This window comes from Eumetopias jubatus, unplaced genomic scaffold, assembly GCF_037043125.1.
Source record: "Eumetopias jubatus isolate StellerSeaLion01/CBP00866 unplaced genomic scaffold, mEumJub1_p1.0 scaffold_16, whole genome shotgun sequence".
Lineage (NCBI taxonomy): Eukaryota > Metazoa > Chordata > Mammalia > Carnivora > Otariidae > Eumetopias > Eumetopias jubatus.
Window position 1 is genome coordinate 13,152,087 of NW_028274822.1, and position 19,963 is coordinate 13,172,049.

At 39.5% G+C, this 19,963-nt stretch overlaps 1 protein-coding gene across 3 annotated transcripts in view; it reads right to left on the reverse strand.

The window, feature by feature from the left end:
- Nucleotides 1-19,963, reverse strand: part of SERPINB11 (serpin family B member 11) — a 58,974-nt gene that overhangs the window by 13,841 nt on the left and 25,170 nt on the right. Inside the window, exons 1-2 of one of the 3 annotated variants that reach the window (XM_028102858.2) lie at nt 6,196-6,310; nt 886-1,070 (exon numbers count right to left, since the gene is read on the reverse strand). In XM_028102858.2, coding sequence (XP_027958659.2) covers nt 886-1,070; nt 6,196-6,310 — 300 coding nt within the window. Of the gene's footprint in view, nt 1-885; nt 1,071-6,195; nt 6,311-19,963 lie in introns of those variants that run through there. The other 2 variants (XM_088019308.1, XM_028102859.2) reach the window with 2 other exon arrangements.

Below are 19,963 nucleotides of genomic sequence, written 5' to 3' on the forward strand. Positions count from 1 at the left end.
CTTTATAAGTAGACAGTATTACCCCCAGTTCATGCTTGGGAAAATGAGCTCAAGAGAGATATTCCCTGACAACCATCTGTCAGTGTCCAGGGACGGAGGTCTTGTCCACGAGGCTCTTCTGCCCCCTCCCACCATTCTCAGGTCATTCACTATGACAGTGCCCATCTGGGGTTCATCTGAAACATTACATGGTGTCCCAATACAATACCTGTTTTGAAAGCAAGAAAATCATGAAAGTGCATCAAAATATGTAGTAAAGAAATAAAGGGCAAACAATAATACAATATGTGAGTATTCTAGTTGTTGTTAAGTGGTGTTCAACTAGACTTTCCATAGCAATTAAAAATACATATAATGAAAAAAATCACTGTATATCAGCCTATGTAACCTGAAAAGTCACCCCTTTCCTCTTAGTCTCTCTCAGTTTCCCCATCTGTTAAGTGGGGATAACAATCCCTACCTGCTATATAGGGCTCTTATGAGCTTCAAATGTACTGATGAATATTTTTAAAAACTTGATAGCTTTTAAAGTGTCATTAAGGTTTATTTTAAGTTACAATTCCAGAAGGCAAGAATAGTATCACACATGTGTTCTCTGTCATATTTAAATCATTGAAAAAGTGAACTCTAAAAGTACACTGCAGAAATGTATGCGTGAGAGCACCGATGGGAAGGAAGAGACCGTGTTACATGTATTATGATATTTGCATTATTATTGCATAATTTAAGCCATCATTCATTTTTAAGAAATATGATTTTCCCAAATGTTTCTTCTTTCACAAGATGGCAGAATTCCCTTGGTATAAAGATGTGAGCATTTGGCTGACCCACAGGGATGCTTGGAAGACCTCTAGGCTACGGGGAAATCTTTGCTGTGTTCCATACCTTTTCCATCTGCTCTGCACTGTTTCCTCTGGCACCAAGGAGGACCATACTTAGAGCATAGAGCAGGCTCAGTGGTGAAAAGAAGATGTTATCTCCTACGTTGTTACTGTTCAGCTCTTTGAACACATCAAGGCAAAACTCAACGTTTGCTGTGCTGAAAGAATCCATTTTATGCCCAGCACTATCTGAGAACAGATGGAGGGGAAAATCTCAGAATATCACTTGGGAATACAGATAATCTACAGAGTTCATTTATTTCATTTCATGAATTCAAGAGTCTGGGCACACTGTTTCATGAAAAATTACATATTCATAGTTTTTGAGAAATCTGTAAATGATAGAGGTGGGAATTCCCAGTAGTTGCAGATTCTAATGAATAGAAGATTCTGTTTCTTTCAACCAGTAGCTCAAAGCTGTCTCACTATCCTTTGTGTACATTTAAAATTGTTCTGCAGCAAAAGAGCAGAAGGAATTAGGTTTTTGTGCTCTTACTGTCCATGCCATAAGACCCTGGAATTTGTATAGAAAAATTCTCGAGCTCGGGCACCTGGGTGGTTCAGTTGGTAAGCATCTGCCTCTGGCTCAGGTCATGATCTTGGGGTCCTGGGACTGAGCCCCTCATCAAACTCCCTGCTCAGCGGGGAGCCTGCTTCTCCCCTCTCCCTCTGCCTCTGTCCCCAACTAGCGCTCACTCTCTCTCTCTCCAAAATAAATAAAATGTTAAAAAAAAGAAAAATTCTCGAGTTATACAAGCTCAGCCAAATGAAATGCTGTCTCACTAGACTGCCCACCTTCACAGCCTCATAGGAGAACACTTTTCTATTTCCAGATACCTTGATTCTCCCCAAATGGCATAGTAAAAAAATTGATTGCCTGCTGTTCAGCCCTTCCCTTCTTTGCTAAGAAAACACAGATGTCATGAAGCAGCTTTCACTTAGCCATGTACTTCAGAGAAGGCTTCAAGCTCCCCATGCCCCAGGAGCAAGCCTTGATTGGTTTAAGCCGACTGAGGTAATTATCCCACATCAGTGACGAATTAGGTACAGACTTTTGAGTTATAAGAAGAAGTTCTGAAGTTCTAATGTACAGCATGGTGACTACAGTTAATAATACAGTAACGTGTAGTTCAAAGTTGCTGAGAGTAGATCTTAAGCATTTTTTTCCAAAGGGGGAAAAAAACAAAAAACAACAAAAACCAGTTAACTATAGGAGGTGATGGATGTGATCTTGGTAAACATTCCACAATGTTTGTGTATATGAAATCATCACACTGTACCCTTTAAATATATGATATTATATTTGTCGATTATTCCTCAATCAAGTTTGGGGGGTAATAAATAGAATTTTAAAGATCTGAAGGTGCCATGCTTTTTGCCGATAAGGACAAAAAGTCACTCCAGGGCTTCCAGAAGAGGGCTCCCTTTGATAAAAGACTCACAGGGGGAAGCCTGCCCTCTTCTTCCTCTCAGTTGTTTTGTCTTCATGTGACTACTGTCATGACAGCCATTGTGTGACTGTGATGTAGCCAGCCCAAGAGGATAAGCCAGATGTCAGAGGGGAGAGGTGGACAGAACTGAGTAGACGGATGAACCCACCCTGGATCTGTCCTGCCTTGGGATTTCTTGTCATGTAAGATGATGTTTCCTTATGCTTTAACTCGTTTTGACTGAGTCTTCTATTACTTGCAGCTAAAAGCATCCCGACTTACTTTAGGGATTTCTTTATACACACTTGTCCGCTAGAACCAATTAGTCCACCTACTTCACATTCACACATTTCTAGGCCAGCTACATCTTTCCCCTCATTTAGTCCCCCAGCGATCTGGAACTACTTCGTGCTTCCTCTCATCTTCTAGATTACAGCTGTGCACTCTTGTAGAATCCAAGTCTAGGCCTATATTCTCTAGGCTATTATGACAGACAGCCAGTCTATTATCTCCACCTGGGTATATTTATTTTAGTTACTAACTTGCCTTGTTTTCAGACAGTACATATCTGAGCTGAGCTCACTGGAAGTGTGTTCTCTGGGGTGTGACTCTGTTGGGTTACTGATTTGAGCATTAGTGTCATACCTGCCACTAAAACATAGTGCTTTGTGCCTTACGAGCTGAACAAAGCCAAACCTAGCATGAAGGCCTCAGATCTGGGGAAGGCAGGAGAGTGTGCAGCTCAGCACTTCTCAGGCAGAGAGAGACTGAAAGGAAACATGTCACTTGTGGACTTTCAAAATAATGACCCGCCAAATTTATATGGCAAAAAATGGTGATGACACATCCCTGTAATTGAAACTAGTTGTCCTAAAACAATCATTAAGAACTAGATGCTACCTATTTCCATTCATCAGACCACCCAGCATAGTATAATAGAGCCTAGCCATTATAACCAGCCTGGACTGTATTTTTTTTTTCCTCCTGACAGTTTTTTTTAAAAGGTATAACACAAAAGTTGTGCTAATCTTATTTAATGAAAATACTAGCATATACCTTTAACCGGACACTGTTCTTCAAAATAGAGCTCTCTGTAACAGGTCTAATAATAATAACATCCTTGAAAGCTCTTTATTTAGTTACTTTAATAAGAAACCAATTTTGGTCCAATAATGAAGCATGTCCAAACATTAAACGTTCTTCATACTGCAGTCTGCATTTCAGTATCTGCAGTTAGCCAATGGAGTCAGGCTCTAGAATGCAATTTCAGATTTATAAGTAAGTGTAAATTTTTTCTTCTTAAATCCACGTCATATCATCATTATAAAAAGCCTGCCTACATAGCAGAGTTACAGTAGCCCTGCAGTTATGGAGGCACCTAGGAAAAGAGTGTGGGGATATACTGAGAGACCACCTATGTGAGCCATGCACTCTTATTTTATTTTTTAAAGATTTTTTTAAATCTATTTTTGCGAGAGGGTGGCAGAGGAGAGAGAGAGAGAGAGAGAGAGCACGAGCAGGGGGAGGGGCAGAGGGAGAAGCAGACTTCCCGCTGAGCAGGGAGCCTGATGCAGGACTCAATCCCAGGACCCCGGAATCATGACCTAAATCGAACACAGACGCTTAACCAACTGAGGCATCCAGGTGGCCTACGCACTCTTATATCATTAATCTGTTTGTTTCTTTCTTCTTTTTTAACCACAAGCATAGAGGACTGAATTTATCATACCCCTTGGTCCTTAGCACAGCCATCACTGGGCCACAATTCTCTTCTTTGCTTATTGACTTCAACCCAATTCATTTCCTTTATCCTTCATCCCCATAGACAACACTTATAATTTGTTTAAAGCATATTCTTTTATTTACATGTGTCCTTTAAAAATATGTTTCCTTATTTTATGCCTTTTTTCATTTTCAGCAATGAGCTTACATGAAATAATTTATTTTTCACTGAGCACTACATTTTTAAGACTCATTCAGGTTTCTCTGGAAACATCATCTGTTACTTGTTAAGTACTGTGTTTTGTGCATTCACATTTTGCCTATCCACTCCCCAGAGACAGACACCCAAGTGGCCTCCTCCTCCACATCATCAGCAACAGAGCTATGATGAACGTCCTCATACACACCCCTTTACACACCTGCGTGCGGTTTCTTTGTAAAGGAAATGATTGAATCTCAGGGTTTGTGTATGTGCCAAGCACTGCACACATTATTCGGAATTTAAGTCCTACAGGACGGGTCGTGTTACCCCCGTTTTGCAGGTAAGGCAGTGAGGGTTTGGGAACTCACACACTGTAAGTGGGCAAGCCATGAGTTGAACCCAAGTCCATCTGTTCTGAAATCCATGCTCTTTCCACTTGCCACTGGATGCTATTCTGAGAAGTTTTCACTTGCGGTAAAATGGTTTTGTTTTTATGGCATTATCATTATTATCCTTATCTTATAAGGATAACATCTTATCAGAAAAATTAAGATATTTTTGTCCAAGATACAAGGCATTAAAAGGCTTACTCTAACAGTTAATTATTATTAAGTATAGTATTATTTGCCTCACTTCACAATAAGATCTTCTAGCTCTTCAAGCATTTAATTCGGAGCACCAAGAAGAAAAGATTTAGGTTTAGGTTTTTCTCAAAAAGTATTGGGAATATATAATTCAAATTAATGCACTAACTTTGGTATTTGGCACGTTTATTTGTAAGACAGAGCTTTCACTGTCATTCACCTAGCTCTTAAGAGCTCTATCATCATTCATTTTCCAAAATTTCACCCTTCTGGCTGTTAGCACAACAGAGTATCCACATTAATCTGGTGCTGAATGGATTTTATGCAGTAACCTTAATTGACTGTTTCCTCTACATCTGAGTAGTTGTCTCTGTGTGACACTGAGACACAAATGTGTGGATGAATTTACAGATTCTTATTCACTGAATATGTTAGTCTTCTTCACTAGACTTAGCGCTCCTTGAGGGCAGGGAAAACATACTTGTGAAATCATCCATGTCTTGCACAATTACCCAACAATGGATATGTATTAGAGAAATCAACAGTATAAATATTTTACAGTTTCTAGTTTAATTAATATTATGCAGTTGGTTTCAGAAAAGAGGATGCCATGAAAGACAGAAGTCCCAAGGCAGACAGAATCCTACTGCAGACACACAGACCCACATAAGGACTTTGAAGTGAGCTCCCAAAGAAGGAAGGAATGGCAGAAAATTTCTGTTAGTGTACCTTTCTGTCTGCTTTTAGATGGAGAAAAATCCCTCCCAAGCAAAAGGAATGAGTCATCTGGAAGCTGTCATGGGATAAAAACAGTAAAAGGATGCCCAAGGCTGGAGCCCTTCTACGTTAAGGAGGAGGATATCTAGAAAAAAAAAAGCTATTCAGGAAATGTGAGAAAGAAACATATCTTAAAAGGAGATACTGTCACTAAAGTATTGCAAAAGGACGGAACATTGTAAGGCATTCTTCCCAACACACCAAGTTATTAATAAGGCCACTCCAGAGCAGTTAAGATCTTCTAAGGAACTAAGAAAAGTTTCATCACACAGAGGCCAGAGCCATGTGTAACGAGCTCTGCTCTGAATAAGGGTTATTAGTAAGTAGAAAATCAAGAGCTCTATTTTGCTAAACAAATCAGAGGTTTGAAATTAAGTCAGCCTGTCTCAAGGATTTTTAAAACACACACCATCAATGTTAATGTATTAGCAAACATGTTAATGTATTCATCAAGAGATCAGCAAAAGCCACACTCAATCGAAGAATAATCTTCACGCTCATTTGGCTCGTTACACACCTGTCCAGCTGCCGTATTATACTGCTCTTATCTGCTCCTCTCGGACAGCAAGCACAGCTGAAATAATGAAGTACAGAAATACTTCTCTTTACCTTTGCTGCTTTCCAGGGTGAAGTGGACAATTTGGCAGGTGAGATGAGAGCTGTGTCCCTGGAGAGGAAATATAAAGCCTTCACTTTTTGCCCCTCCCTTTCCATTGTGTCCTTAGTGATTCAGCTCTACATCCGCCTGGCAGAAAGGACAGCCCTGAGAAGGAAGTCCCTCTAAAGGCCACCCAGAGCTGCTCTGCATCCAGGAGACTCTCAGGATGTCCGGGGCTTTCTGGAGAAGTGCTCGGTTCTTAACCTCCTTCTGCCTTGCTAATGAGGACACATTTACAAGCCTAATCTCTATTCCAGAAAATAAGCTGTCTTTCTAAAAAGAATAAATGGGACACATTCAAGTTAGCAGCACATTATTCAAAATTCCAAAGATTGCTGTTTCAGTGTGCATGGCAGACAGTGATACAAAAGGAAAGATCCCAGCTGTGACAGAAAGACTCTAGCCATGATGGATGCTTCCTGGCCTGAGGCCCATTCATCCCAAGATTTTCCGAGCTCTCTTGCATGGAGTACATGTTTTTTGTGAGGAGCTTCTGCGGGCAGGTAATTCCTGTCCCATAAAAAGGAAATAACAATGAGCTCAAGCGGGACTTATTCTGTGGTTTCAGTTTAAAAGCTTGGTAGGAGCAACAAGCTGCCCCTACCTAGAGTGAGTTCACAGGTATGATTCAGCACCATGCAAGAAAGATTATAGATTAGGGGGAGACATCAAAGCTGGAGACAAAAAATGCTTGGGCTCTGCAGTAGCCAGAATCAGCACTATGAGACAAGCCCAGCTTCCCCGAGGCTATTCTTGCCCATGTAATACACAGCCCAGCCTCCCCAGGGGGATACCACTGTCCAAACTTAAACTGTGATGGTGGACTTCACTGCACTTATGACAACAGAAAGTCCTTTACGGCCAGTGATTTTTCTGCACCTTGTAGGTGTTCAATACGTTCTCCTTTAGTCAAAACTCAACCATTCTAGGGATACCTGGCTGCCTCACTGGAAGAGTATGAGACTCTTGATCTCAGCGTTGTGAGTTTGAGCCCCACAATGGGTATAGAGGTCACTTAAAGACTGAAATCTTAAAAAAAAAAAAAAAAACCTCAACCATTTATAAAAGACACAAGAATCAGAGGAAGTAGATTTAAAATTATGTCCCTAATATCCACTATGCCCATTAAGATTCTCATAAAAACAGTTGTAAACAACTAACCACACAGAACTAAGAAGAGTCAAATCTGTCCAGTCTTACTTTTTTTTTTTTTTTTTTTTTTTTTTGCTCAGAGCAAGTGTTTTCCAACATGAGCTCCTTCTGATTAGGGGTTTCCATCACTTGGAAGCCTCATACCCATGGTTAGGGCTCATCCTCGAAGACAGCTTGTTTTTATCTCCTTTCAGACCCAGTAAGAAAAAGACTGATTTTCTTAACTTTCTTGCTATCTAAGAATTGAACCGATCAAAGATCTTTTTCATCGTTGGTCTAGATGGACACCCTATTATTTTCCCCACTAGAGAAGAAGTTCTTACACACCATTTGACTTTTCCTTCCGGGTGGAAGTACACCCATCAACATAACACTCTTTGCCTCTCTTTACTCTTTCACCCACTCCTCCTTCCCTCGTGTCTCAGCCTGGATTCTCTGAAAGCAGAGCAGTAGAAAAAGTCTTGCAGGCCTGGAATTAATGAAGGAAATGATCTCAGGGAATAGAAGAGGAAGAAGTGGAGGGAAAGCTAATACAATGAGTTAGCCACTGGGTACCTGATCCCATGAACTTTCTAAAATATATCTCAGAACTGTCCACGTAGAGGAAAAATGAGGGAAGCATTGAAACTTCCGGCTTTCATCCCCATTGGTCAAAGTGACTTCATGGGCACAAACTCAGGTCGTATTTGTACATATGTCAAGTATGCCCATCCCACACCGAAGCATTAGAAAAGCCCTGGAGCTAGAAGCAAGATGTGAACAGAGGTGTTTTCAGGTTGCAGTGCACAAAGGCATTCAAAGCCTATGCAGAACTGACAGGCCCACTAGCAGCTAGATTAGGAAGTGGGGTGACAGCATGTAAAGTGGCTCACAACAGGTGTCCAACACATCTAATCCATGACATTGCCTGTGGGTGGGTTCAAGAGAGAAGCTGCCAGTTTCCTCATGGGGGTGCTAGCTGTCCAGAGGAAGTGCACACTCTGGTCTTTTCCTCCTGCCCTAGGTTCTTCCTGGGGCAGTGCCCCACGTTGTGGGTCCAGTAATTTCTATGACAAGGTTGTACGTCTGTCTAATTCTCCAGACCAGAATTAGAATCTATTGCTGGCTCATATCTAATCCTGTCTTTCACCCTATCTTGACCTGTAATAAGTATTTTATTCTCCATCTGCCTGAATTCTTCAACTTTCTCTCAATATTTTTCAGGACTCAGGTGAAGTAAGAGTGTTATTTATTGGACCTCATAGCCTAGGACAGTTAGCATGAGCTGGAAAGCAGAGTACATGCTGGATTTCGGTCCCTAGCTACTCCCTCACCTTGGGCAGGCCATCTTGATGATGGCCTCCACCAGAAGTTAAAGGAAAATTTCAAGAAAGAACGTGGAGGCAACCAAGAGTGCATGAGTAATCTTGATGGAAGTTGCCTTAATGGTGTTCTAAGGGAAGAATCTAAGCTGCAATGCATTGCAGAACAGACTAGAAAAGAACACACCCCCAAAGAGAAGTCGTGACATAAGAATGCTAGAAGAAGAAAAGCTACAGAACTTTTTATCTGTGACTTTAGCTTATTCCAACAAGAGAAAAAATGAATGGTAAGTATTTACAACCTTCCCAGAGGAAGGAGATTAAAAGAGCAGTTGAGCCAGGACCAGTTCTGTGGTTTCAATGGACATAAGGAGTGAAGGGTGAAGGTGAGTACACAACAAAGAAGTAAAAGATTTACTGTGGAATCTGGACAAAGCAGATCCTGTTTAGACTGAGTTCATTGTTCTTGGGAGCTTAGCATGGAAGAGAGGGTAAGGAGGACTTCAGGAGCATCTGCTCTATTTTGCAGGAGATGGAAAGGGATAGAGAATGTTGACTTCTGGAATTTTCATTTGCATTATGTCATTCCCCTTCATAGGGTAGCCAAACATAGTAAGTAAAAATACAGAATGCCCAGTTATATGAGTAATTTTACAGTATAAGTATATCCCAAATACTATATGGAACAAATTTATACTATGTATGCACATATTTCCACTAAAGAAAGCATTATCTGAAATTCAAATTTAACTGGTGTTCTGTATTTTATCTGGCAACCCCACCACTTTGGCATTTTCCTGAGACATTACAGTAAATATATACATTTACTGGCATTTAGTTGAACTAGACATAGAATTAAGAAAGGTCCATAAGGCAGCTTGATGTAGATCTAGATACTAAAGGTGTGTACTAAAGAAAAGAAAAAAAAAATGGATAAGTGGCTATTGTTAGAGAAAAGAGAGAAAAGTTGATAAGAAAAGCTACCCAAAGAGATACAAGGCAGCAAGATGCAATGCAGGTAGAAGAACCAACTTTACACAAAATAAGAGATGGTCCTTGGGCGCCTGGGTGGCTCAGTTGGTTAAGCAACTGCCTTCAGCTCAGGTCATGATCCTGGAGTCCCGGGATCGAGTCCCACATCGGGCTCCCTGCTCGGCGAGGAGCCTGCTTCTCCCTCTGGCCCTCACCCCTCTCACGTACTCTCTCTCTCATTCTCACTCTCTCAAATAAACAAATAAATCTTAAAAAAAAAAAAAATAAGAGACGGTCCTTCCCAAACACAAGAGTACAGCAAAAAAGGATGGATACATATTTAAATAAACTTACATATATGAGTTAAAAGTCTTGTCTAGATTGTTAATTCCTTGTAGACAGAGACCATGTTTTTTGCTAAATGCCTGGCATTTAGTAAGCACTTAACCATTCGTTGAACTAAACTGCTCATCTTTTTATTGAGTGGAGGGGAAAAGGGTATGTTTCAGACTGAGATAGGGCAAGACACGAAGGTTTGGAAAAGTGGAGAACGTTTGGAAAAGTGGATCAAGAAGACATAAAAGGCTTCCTCACTGACTGCCAGTTGCAGATGGAACTACACATGATTTGTAACATAAAGGGAGAATGATATTCTGACAGGTACATTTTGCTGTGGTTTGTAAGTTCCCACTCCTTGGCTTCCTCAATCCTTGGAATGTAATCACCCAGCCAATCTCCATTATTTTGCAAAAGTTTCCGTTTTCTGACAGGACATTTCCAAAAAAATGACGTTTTCAGTGAAACTAGAACTCTTACTTTCCCCGACATAAAGCAACTCTTTCAAAAGAAGTCATGTCATGTGAAAATCAAGAGTTCTGGAAACAACACCTTGGGCACTTTCCTAGCTCTTGACAAGGACCCAGTTGGCAACAAAATGGAAAGAGCTTAAGGCATAGACCCACGAAAAATAATCAACAATGTTATTGTTTTATTTTCCACTAGACACAGAAAGAGACTTTCAACTATAATAAGCAACTCAGGTAAGTCAAGACGAATTCAGTACTTAAAACTAGGCAAGTCACAGATTAGGGGGAAATATTCACCATGCACAAACCTGGAAAAAAAAAGTGTATGTCCATAGAACACACAAACACCAACAAACAAAAAAAGCTAAAGAGAAATAAAGGGCCAAATATTTCCTGACATAAAGCAACTCTTCCTAAAGAAGAGTTCTTTTGAACACTTCACTAAGGAATATGTATGAATGGTGAATAAGCACATAACAAAATGCTCGATATCATTAGTCTTCAGAGAAAAGCAAATTAAAACACAAAGACATATCACTTCATAGCCACTAGAATGAGTAAATAAGAAAGACCGACTCTACCAAATGTTGAAAAAGATGTGGAGCAACCAGAACTCTCCTGTAGTGCTGGTGAGGTGTAAAATGGTACAGCCACTTTGGGAAAAGGGCCAGATTCTTAAAAAGTTGAACTTGCATCTACCCTGTGATCTAACAATTCCTCTCCAAAGTATTTATCCAAGAGAAATGAAAACATTATTTCCACCACAAGCCTTTCTGAAGAATGTTGACAGTAGCTTTAAACATAAGAGCTAAACAAGAGACGTCCAACAAGAGGAAGTGAGGACAAACCAGGACAGGTCTGGACACTGGACACTACAGAGCATTGAAAGGAAACAAACTACCAATACACACAATGATATTGGGTCAATCTGAAAAGCATTACGCTGAGTGAAAGAAGCCAGACTGAGGGAAGAAAAAACCACATAGGCATACGGTAAGTACATACGATAAGTACACGCAGTAAGAAAAATCAAAACCACAACAGTGGTTGTTCCTCTTGAGGCAGGGTTGCTTGGGAAGGGGCATGCCCTTTAGTGCGTGCATTAGTCAAAACAGATTAAACTGACTGATCTGAACACTTCACTATATTTAAATTATACATTAATAATAGTGTTCTATTTTAAATTAAACTTTTCATTTTGAGATAATTGTAGGCTCACTCACATGCAGTTGTTAAGAAACAATATACAGGGTTCTCGTGGGTACTTTACCCAGCTTCTCCCAATGATAGCACCTTGCAAAGCTGTAGTACAAAGTCACAACCAGCATATTGGCATTAGCAAAGTCAAGATACAGAATATTTCCACCACCACAAGGATTCCTCACGTTGCCTTTTTAAAACCATACTCACTCCACCCTAGCCTCATTCCTAAACCCTGGTAACCACTAATCTGTTCTCCATTTCTAGAGTTTTGTTATTTCAATAATGGCACAGAAATGGAATTGTGCAGTACGTAATCTTTTGGGATTGCCATTTTTTCAATCAGAGTAATACTCTGGAGTTCCACCCATTTATCAAATAGCTTGTTCCTTTTCAGTTCTGAGTAGCACCCATGGTGTGCATATATCACAGCATGTTTAGCCATTCCCTGGTAGAAGGACATCTGGGTTGTTTACAGTTTGTAGACATTATAAATAAAGCTGTTATAAATATTTACATGCAAGTTTTTATGCGAATGTGAGTTTTTAATCTCCCTGGAATAGTGCCTAATTTGGGGGTCACAATTTCACGTCTAGTTGAGGGGTTTTCGTGTGTGTGTGTGTATAAACTGCCAAACTGTTTTTCGAGAGCGGCCATACCATTTAGCATTCCAAAAGCATGTATAAGTGAGCTAGTTCTCCACATCCTCGCCAGTATCTGCTGTGGCTTTTATTTCAGGTGTTCCAATAAATGTGTAGTGATACCTAACTGTAGCTTTAGTTTGCATTTCCCTAATAGTTAATGATATGGAACATCTTTTCATGTGTTTATTTGCTATCTAAATATGCTCTTCCTTGAAATGTCTCTTCATGTCTTTGCCATTTTCTAATTGGACTGTTTGGTTTTTAATACTGAGCTTTGAGAGCTCTTCATACATTCTAGAAACTAGTACTTTGTTAGATACTTTGACTTGACTCTTCATCCTCTTCACAGCACTTTCACAAAGTGAAAGTCTTTAGTTTCAGGAGTCCAATTTATCAATGTTTTCCTTTTACTGATTATGCTTCTGTTGTTAAATCTAAAAATTCTTTGCCTAGCCCTAAGCCCCAAAAATTGTCTATTTTTTTCTAAAACTTTTATAGTTTTATGTTTACATTTAAAAATCAATTTTGAGTTAATTTTTGTATGAGGTTTAGGTCAAGCTTTTTTTTTTTCTTTTTTGTTCTTCCCAGTTTTTATTTAAATTCCACTTAGTTAACATACAATATAGTATCAGTTTCAGGTGTAGAATTTAATGATTCAACACTTCCATTTGACACCATATGGTGTTCATCACAAGTGCCCTCCTTAAATCCCATCACCTGTTTAACCCATTCCCCCACTCCCTCCCCTGTGATAACCATCAGTTTATTCTCTATACTTGAGTCTGTTTCTTAGTTTGTCTCTCTGTTTTTCCCCCTATGTTCGATTGTTTTGTTTCTTAAATCTGCAACAATGTGGATGGAGCTAGCTAAGTCAGTCAGTCAGAGAAAGACAAATACAATACGATTTCACTCATGTGGAATTGAAGATTCTTTTTTCTTTCATTTTCTTGGGGGGGCATCTAGGGATGTCCAATTTCTCTATCACCATTTGTTGAAAAGGGTATCCTTTTCTTTTTTAATTTTTTTTATTATGTTATGTTAGTCACCATACAATACATCACCAGTTTTCGATGCAGTGATCCACGATTCATTGTTTTCATACAACATCCAGTGCTCCATGCAGTACGTGCCCTCCTTAATACCCATCACCCGGCTAACCCATCCCCCCACACCCCTCCCCTCTAGAACCCTCAGTTTGTTTCTCAGAGTCCATAGTCTCTCATGGTTCATCTCTCCCTCCGATTCCCCCCCTTCATTTTCCCCTTCCTTCTCCTAGTGTCCTCCATGCTCTTCCTTCTGTTCCACAAATAAGTGAAACCATATGATAATTGACTTTCTCTGCTTGACTTATCTCACTTAGCATAATCTCCTCCAGTCCCATCCATGTTGATGTAAAAGTTGGGTATTCATCCTTTCTGATGGCTGAGGAATATTCCATTGTATATATGGACCACATCTTCTTTATCCATTCATCTGTTGAAGGGCATCTCGGCTCTTTCCACAGTTTGGCTATGGCGGACGTTGCTGCTATGAACATTGGGGTGCATATGGCCCTTCTTTTCACTACATCTGTGTCTCTGGGGTAAATACCCGGGAGTGCAATTGCTGGGTCATAGGGTAGCTCTATTTTTAATTTTTTGAGGCACCTCCACACTGTTTTCCAAAGCGGCTATACCAACCTGCATTCCCACCAACAGTGTAAGAGGGTTCCCCTTTCTCCACAACCTCTCCAACATTTGTTGTTTCTTGCCCTGTCCATTTTTGCCATTCTAACTGGTGTAAGGTGGTATCTCAGTGTGGTTTTGATTTGAATTTCCCTGATGGCTAATGATGATGAACATTTTTCCATGTGTCTGTAAGCCATTTGTATGTCTTCTTCGGAGAAGTGTCTGTTCATGTCTTCTGTCCATTTTTTGGACTCGATTATTTGTTTTTTAGATGTTGAGTTTGAGAAGTTCTTTATAGATCTTGGATATCAGCCCTTTGTCTGTAGTGTCATTTGCAAATATCTTCTCCCATTCTGTGGGTTGCCTCTTTGTTTTGTTGACTGTTTCCTTTGCTGTGCAGAAGCTTTTTATCTTCATAAGTCCCACAAGTTCATGTTTGCTTTTGTTTCACTAGCCTTTGGAGAAGTATCTTGAAAGAAGTTGCTGTGGCTGGGGTGCCTGGGTGGCTCAGATGGTTAAGCGTCTGCCTTCGGCTCAGGTCATGACCCCAGGGTCCTGGGATCGAGTCCCGCATCGGGCTCCCTGCTCCTTGGGAGCCTGCTTCTCCCTCTGCCTCTCTCTCTCTCTCTGTCTCTCATGAATAAATAAATAAAATCTTTAAAAAAAAAAAAAAAAAAGCTGCTGTGGCTGATGTCAAAGAGGTTACTGCCTATGTTCTCCTTTAGGGTTTTGATGGATTTCTGTCTCACATTGAGGTCTTTCATCCATGTTGAGTTTATCTTTGTGTATGGTGTTAGAGTATGGTCGAGTTTCATTCCTCCGTATATAGCTGCTGGGAAAATTGGACAGCTATATACAGAAGAATGAAAAGGCTATCCTTTTTCCATTGAATTGTTTTTGAACCTCTGTCAAGAATCTACTGAGCTACTATTTGTGTGGGTTTATTTCTGGATTCTCAGTTCTTATTCCATTGATCTTTGTGATTATCCCTCAGCCAATACCACACAATCTTGATTATCTATATAATACATCTTATAATAGAGTAGACTGGTCTTTGCTATTTATTCTTCCTCTTCAAAATTAGTTTAAAGACAAACCCAAAAGGTGTTAGGCTTAAATTTAATTTTTAAGATAATACTCTTTCAGACATAATTTACAAACCAGGAGGAAGTCACCAAACCTTAGAGGCCCTGACACCGTCAAGAAGCACCTGGAAAATATACTGCAAATCCTAGTTCTTTGCACATGGAGAGGGTTTAGGCACTAGCACGTTCTGTTTGGGTCTCATCCACAAAGCCTCCCTCTGCCCACACTAGAAATTGACTTGTAGGACCTCACCAGTACCATACAAATTTGGGCATGAATGGAAGAAGGCTCTGGTGGTTCTCTAACAGTTCATGTGTAAAAATTACTTCCCCAATGTGGGGATCTCTTATACTGGTGGCCCTCAATGAAACTCAATATCATACCTTCTGTAGTCTCTCTCTCTGTGACTTGCTTTAAACATTAGAATGTGTCAAAAATTTTGTTTTGTTAACATAGAAAGGTCAGTTCTTTCTTTCCTATATACTAGCAGTGAACAATTGGAATTTGAAATTAAAAATAAAGCACCATTTATATTAGCACACCCAAAAATGAAATACTAAGATGTAAACCTAACAAAATATTATAAGATCTATATGGGAAAATTACAAAATTCTGATGAAAGAAATCAAAGATCTAAATAAATAGATAGTCCATGTTCATACATAAGAAGACTTAATATTGTTAAGATGTCAGTTCTTCCCACCTTCATCTATAGATTCAAGACTTTCCTAATCAAAATCCCAGCAAGTTACTTGGTGGACATCTGCAAACTGATTCTAAACTTTATGTGGAAAGGCAAAAGATCCAGAGTAACAAACACAATATTTTTTAATATAAGAATATAGCTATGGGAAGCTTATTCTTTTTTTTAATTGAAATATAATTGACATATAACATTGTATAAGTTTAAGATGTGCAACATGTTGATATATTTATATATTGCAATATGATTACCACTGTAACTTCAGCTAAACTAACACTTCTACCATGTCATATAATTATCATCTTTTTTTGTAGGGAACAATTAAGATCTAGTCTCCTAGCAACTTTGAAGTTTATAATACAGTACTGCTAACTATAATCACTATGCTGTGCATTAGATTCTCTAGCACGTACTTACCTACTAGTTCTGACATATTCCCAACACAACACTGAAAAAGAAAAGCGAAGTCTTCTTTATGAGGGAAATGATACTACCTGACTTCAAAACTTTCTATTAAGCAACAGTAATTAAAACAATGTACCACTGGTGAAAGAATAGACAAATATATCAGTGAAACATAACAAAGAGCCAGAAACGGGCCCATACAAATAATAGCAACTTAACTTGACAAAGATGGCAAAAGTAATTTAATGGAGAAAGAATAGTCTTTTCCACAAATGATGCGAGAACAACTGAACAATCATTTTAAAGATGAACTTAGATACTAACTTTACACCTGTCATAAAACTTAACTCAAAACTCATCACAGATCTAAGTGTAAAATCAAAGCTATAAAACTGCTAGAAGATAATACAGGAAAAAAATCCAGGTGACCCTGGGCTTAGCAATAAGTTTTTAGATATAACACCAAAAGCATTATCCCAGCAAGAAATTTGAAAAGTGGGCTTCATTAAAATTTAAAACTTCTGCACTGCAAAAGATACTGTTAAGAGAATGAGAAGACAATCCTACTGACTAGGAGAAAGTATTTACAAAACACATCTGATAAAGGACTTGTATACAAAGAGTTCTTCAAACTCTATTATAGGAAAAACAATATAATTTTCAAAAGGGGGCAAAAGATCTGAACAGATCTCACCAAAGAAGATATGCAGATGACAAATAAGCATATGAAAAGGTACTCAACATTATTTGTCATTAGGGAATTGCAAATTCAGACAAGAATGAGACACCACTACACATCTATTACAATGGTTAAAATCAAAAGCACTGACAACACCAAATGCTAGCGAAGATATGGTGCAACAAGAACTCTCACCTGTTGGAGATGCAAAACAGTACTGACATTTTGGAAGACAGTTTGGCAGCAGTTTCTTAACAAAGCTAAACATAGTTATACCATGTGATGCAACAATCATACTCCTAGGTATTTACCCAAATGAGTTGAAAGCTTATGTCCACATAAACACCTACACACAAATGTTTATAGAAGCTTTATTCATAATTCCCCAAAACTGAGGCAACAAAGATGTTCTTTAACAGGTGAGGGGATAAGCAAACTGTGATACATTCATATAATGATTATCACTTAGCACTAAAGAGAAATGAGTTATCAAGCCATGAAAAGACATGGAGAAATCTTAAATGCATACGATTAAGTGAAAAAAATCGAATCTGAAAAGGTTAAAGACAGTTTGATCCCAAGTATGTGATATTTTGGAAAAGGCAAAACTATAGAGACTAAAAAGATAAGTGGTTTCCAGCAGGTAGACAGGAAGAGAGGGATAAATATCTGGAGACCAGAACTTTTAGGGCACTGAAAATTTTCTGTATGATACTGCAATGGTAGATATGTGATATTATGCATTTGCCAAAGTCAATAGAAGTGTATAACACAGAATGAACTCTAAGGTAAACTACAGACTTCAGGTAATAATAATGTATTAAGATCCACTCATCAAATATAACAAATGTATCACACTAATCCAAGTCAACAACAGGGAATACTATGGAGGGTACAGAGAGAACCCTCTGTACTTCCTGCCCAATTTTTCTGTAAACTAAAATTGCTCTACTAAAAAGTCTATTAATTATTTTACAGCCATCAAAAGGAATGAAATTTTGCCATTTGCAATGACGTGGATGGAGCTGGAGAGTGTTATGCTGAGCGAAATAAGTCAATCAGAGAAAGACATGTATCATATGACTTCACTGATATGAGGAATTCTTAATCTCAGGAAACAAACAGGGTTGCTGGAGTGGTGGGGGGTGGGAGGGATGGGGTGGCTGGGTGATAGACATTGGGGAGGGTATGTGCTATGGTGAGCGCTGTGAATTGTGCAAGACTGTTGAATCACAGATCTGTACCTCTGAAACAATACATTATATGTTAAAAAAGAAGAAGATAGCAGGAGGGGAAGAACGAAGGGGGGGAAATTGGAGGGGGAGATGAACCATGAGAGACGATGGACTCTGAAAAACAAACTGAGGGTTCTAGAGGGGAGGGGGTTGGGGGGATGGGTTAGCCTGGTGATGGGTATTAAGGAGGGCACGTTCTGCACGGAGCACTGGGTGTTATACACAAGCAATGAATCATGGAACACTACATCAAACACTAACGATGTAATGTATGGTGATTAACATAATAATAATTTTTTTAAAAAGTCTATTAATTTTTTACAATAGCAATGCTTTGCCTGTTCTGGGAATAAGCCAGTTCAGTTTTCTACTATAAAATCCTTCCATTTGGAACTTTATGAGTCAAGTCAATGATTAGCTGATCTCATTGTGTGGAACATGTTTAGTTGGCAAACATGACTACATACGAAGGAGGAATGACAGATGGCGGTTCCCGGCCTTCATTTCTAAGTCTACCTCACTAGGAATTTGTCAAAAACCTTACTTGGATATTCAACATTTATGGAGGACCTGCTATGCGCCAGGCACTGTTCCAGCATGCCACAGCTAGTAGGAAATACAGCAAAGCAGCTGCTGTCAGGGGTCTGTCTTGCAGTGACTGTTTGGGAGAGCTGAGCTGGACTGGACTGCTCCTACTGAGACATCCAAGTTTTGCAAATGTTCTCCACCCTTGTTTCAGAAGCCTCATAAAAATAAGTAAAAAATAGAGAGGCCCTTGTTACTTATTAATTACAGGAAATTCTAGGTTTCCATCAGTAATTCAGATTTTTCAGTGCAGCATCTGCATCAATTATCAAGATGAGTGCTTTCTTCCACAGCTGCCTCATGTCTGCTGCTAATTCCCCTTTATCCCAGGAAAGATCTCTCTGGCATCTATGGACACTGCAGCTTCTGTCTTAGAACTGTAGTCCCCATTCAGCTGCCTCTTTGGCTAGGCCTTGGCTGGAGTGGTGGTTGATTGGGTCTGAAGTGAAATGGAACATACATGGTGCCAAAACTAGGAATGTTTTGATGTATCTGTGAACTCCACTAAACCCTTCCTCTGACAGCCACAGGCCCTGAATTTAAGAACATACATGCTGGTCTGCTTCCTGACTTTCTTGGTCTCTCAAACAATCATCAGCCCTCCACCCTGGCCTGGTACCACTCTCTCCATTTCCATGTTCCTTGGAGACTACATTCCATGGTGCTTGTATTAGTGGGATGGGGAGGCAAAGTTCAGCTTTGCAAAGAAAGTCTTATATAGAGAATACACAGGCTGACAGTTGGCAGTTACTGTACGGATGTGTAATTTTTAGATTTTCAACCAGTATACTGAGTAATGCTGAGAGCAGAAAAGGGTGAATATTATGTGCTGCTACTATCTGAGGCTTGTGTATATAATAGAGTCTTATTTGGAGAGAAGGGGAGGGGAAGGAAGAGGGGAAGGGAGGGAGGAAGAAAGAAAGAAGAGGAGGAAAAGAGAAAAGAAAACAAAAGAGAAGAACTATTCCTGGGCTAGGATCCACTGGAAGCATCCGGAGCAGGGAGACTAGGAGGTCCTTTGAGGTGGGGGATTGAGGGGGTGGGGGGAGTTGGTAGGAGGGCAGGTATTCCAATCACAGAGTAAATGCAAGGTCACTAAGAAGTTCAATTAATGTCTCCTTCTTGGAGAGATAAAGATAAAATATTTAACGTATCTACCTATAAAATAAGATTCAAAACAATACTTGATTTAATAAGTAAAAGAATACGAAAAAATTCTGTGCTAAAAAGACAAAAAAGAAGCATGGGAGAAGCTCGAAGTCAATGTTAAAGGT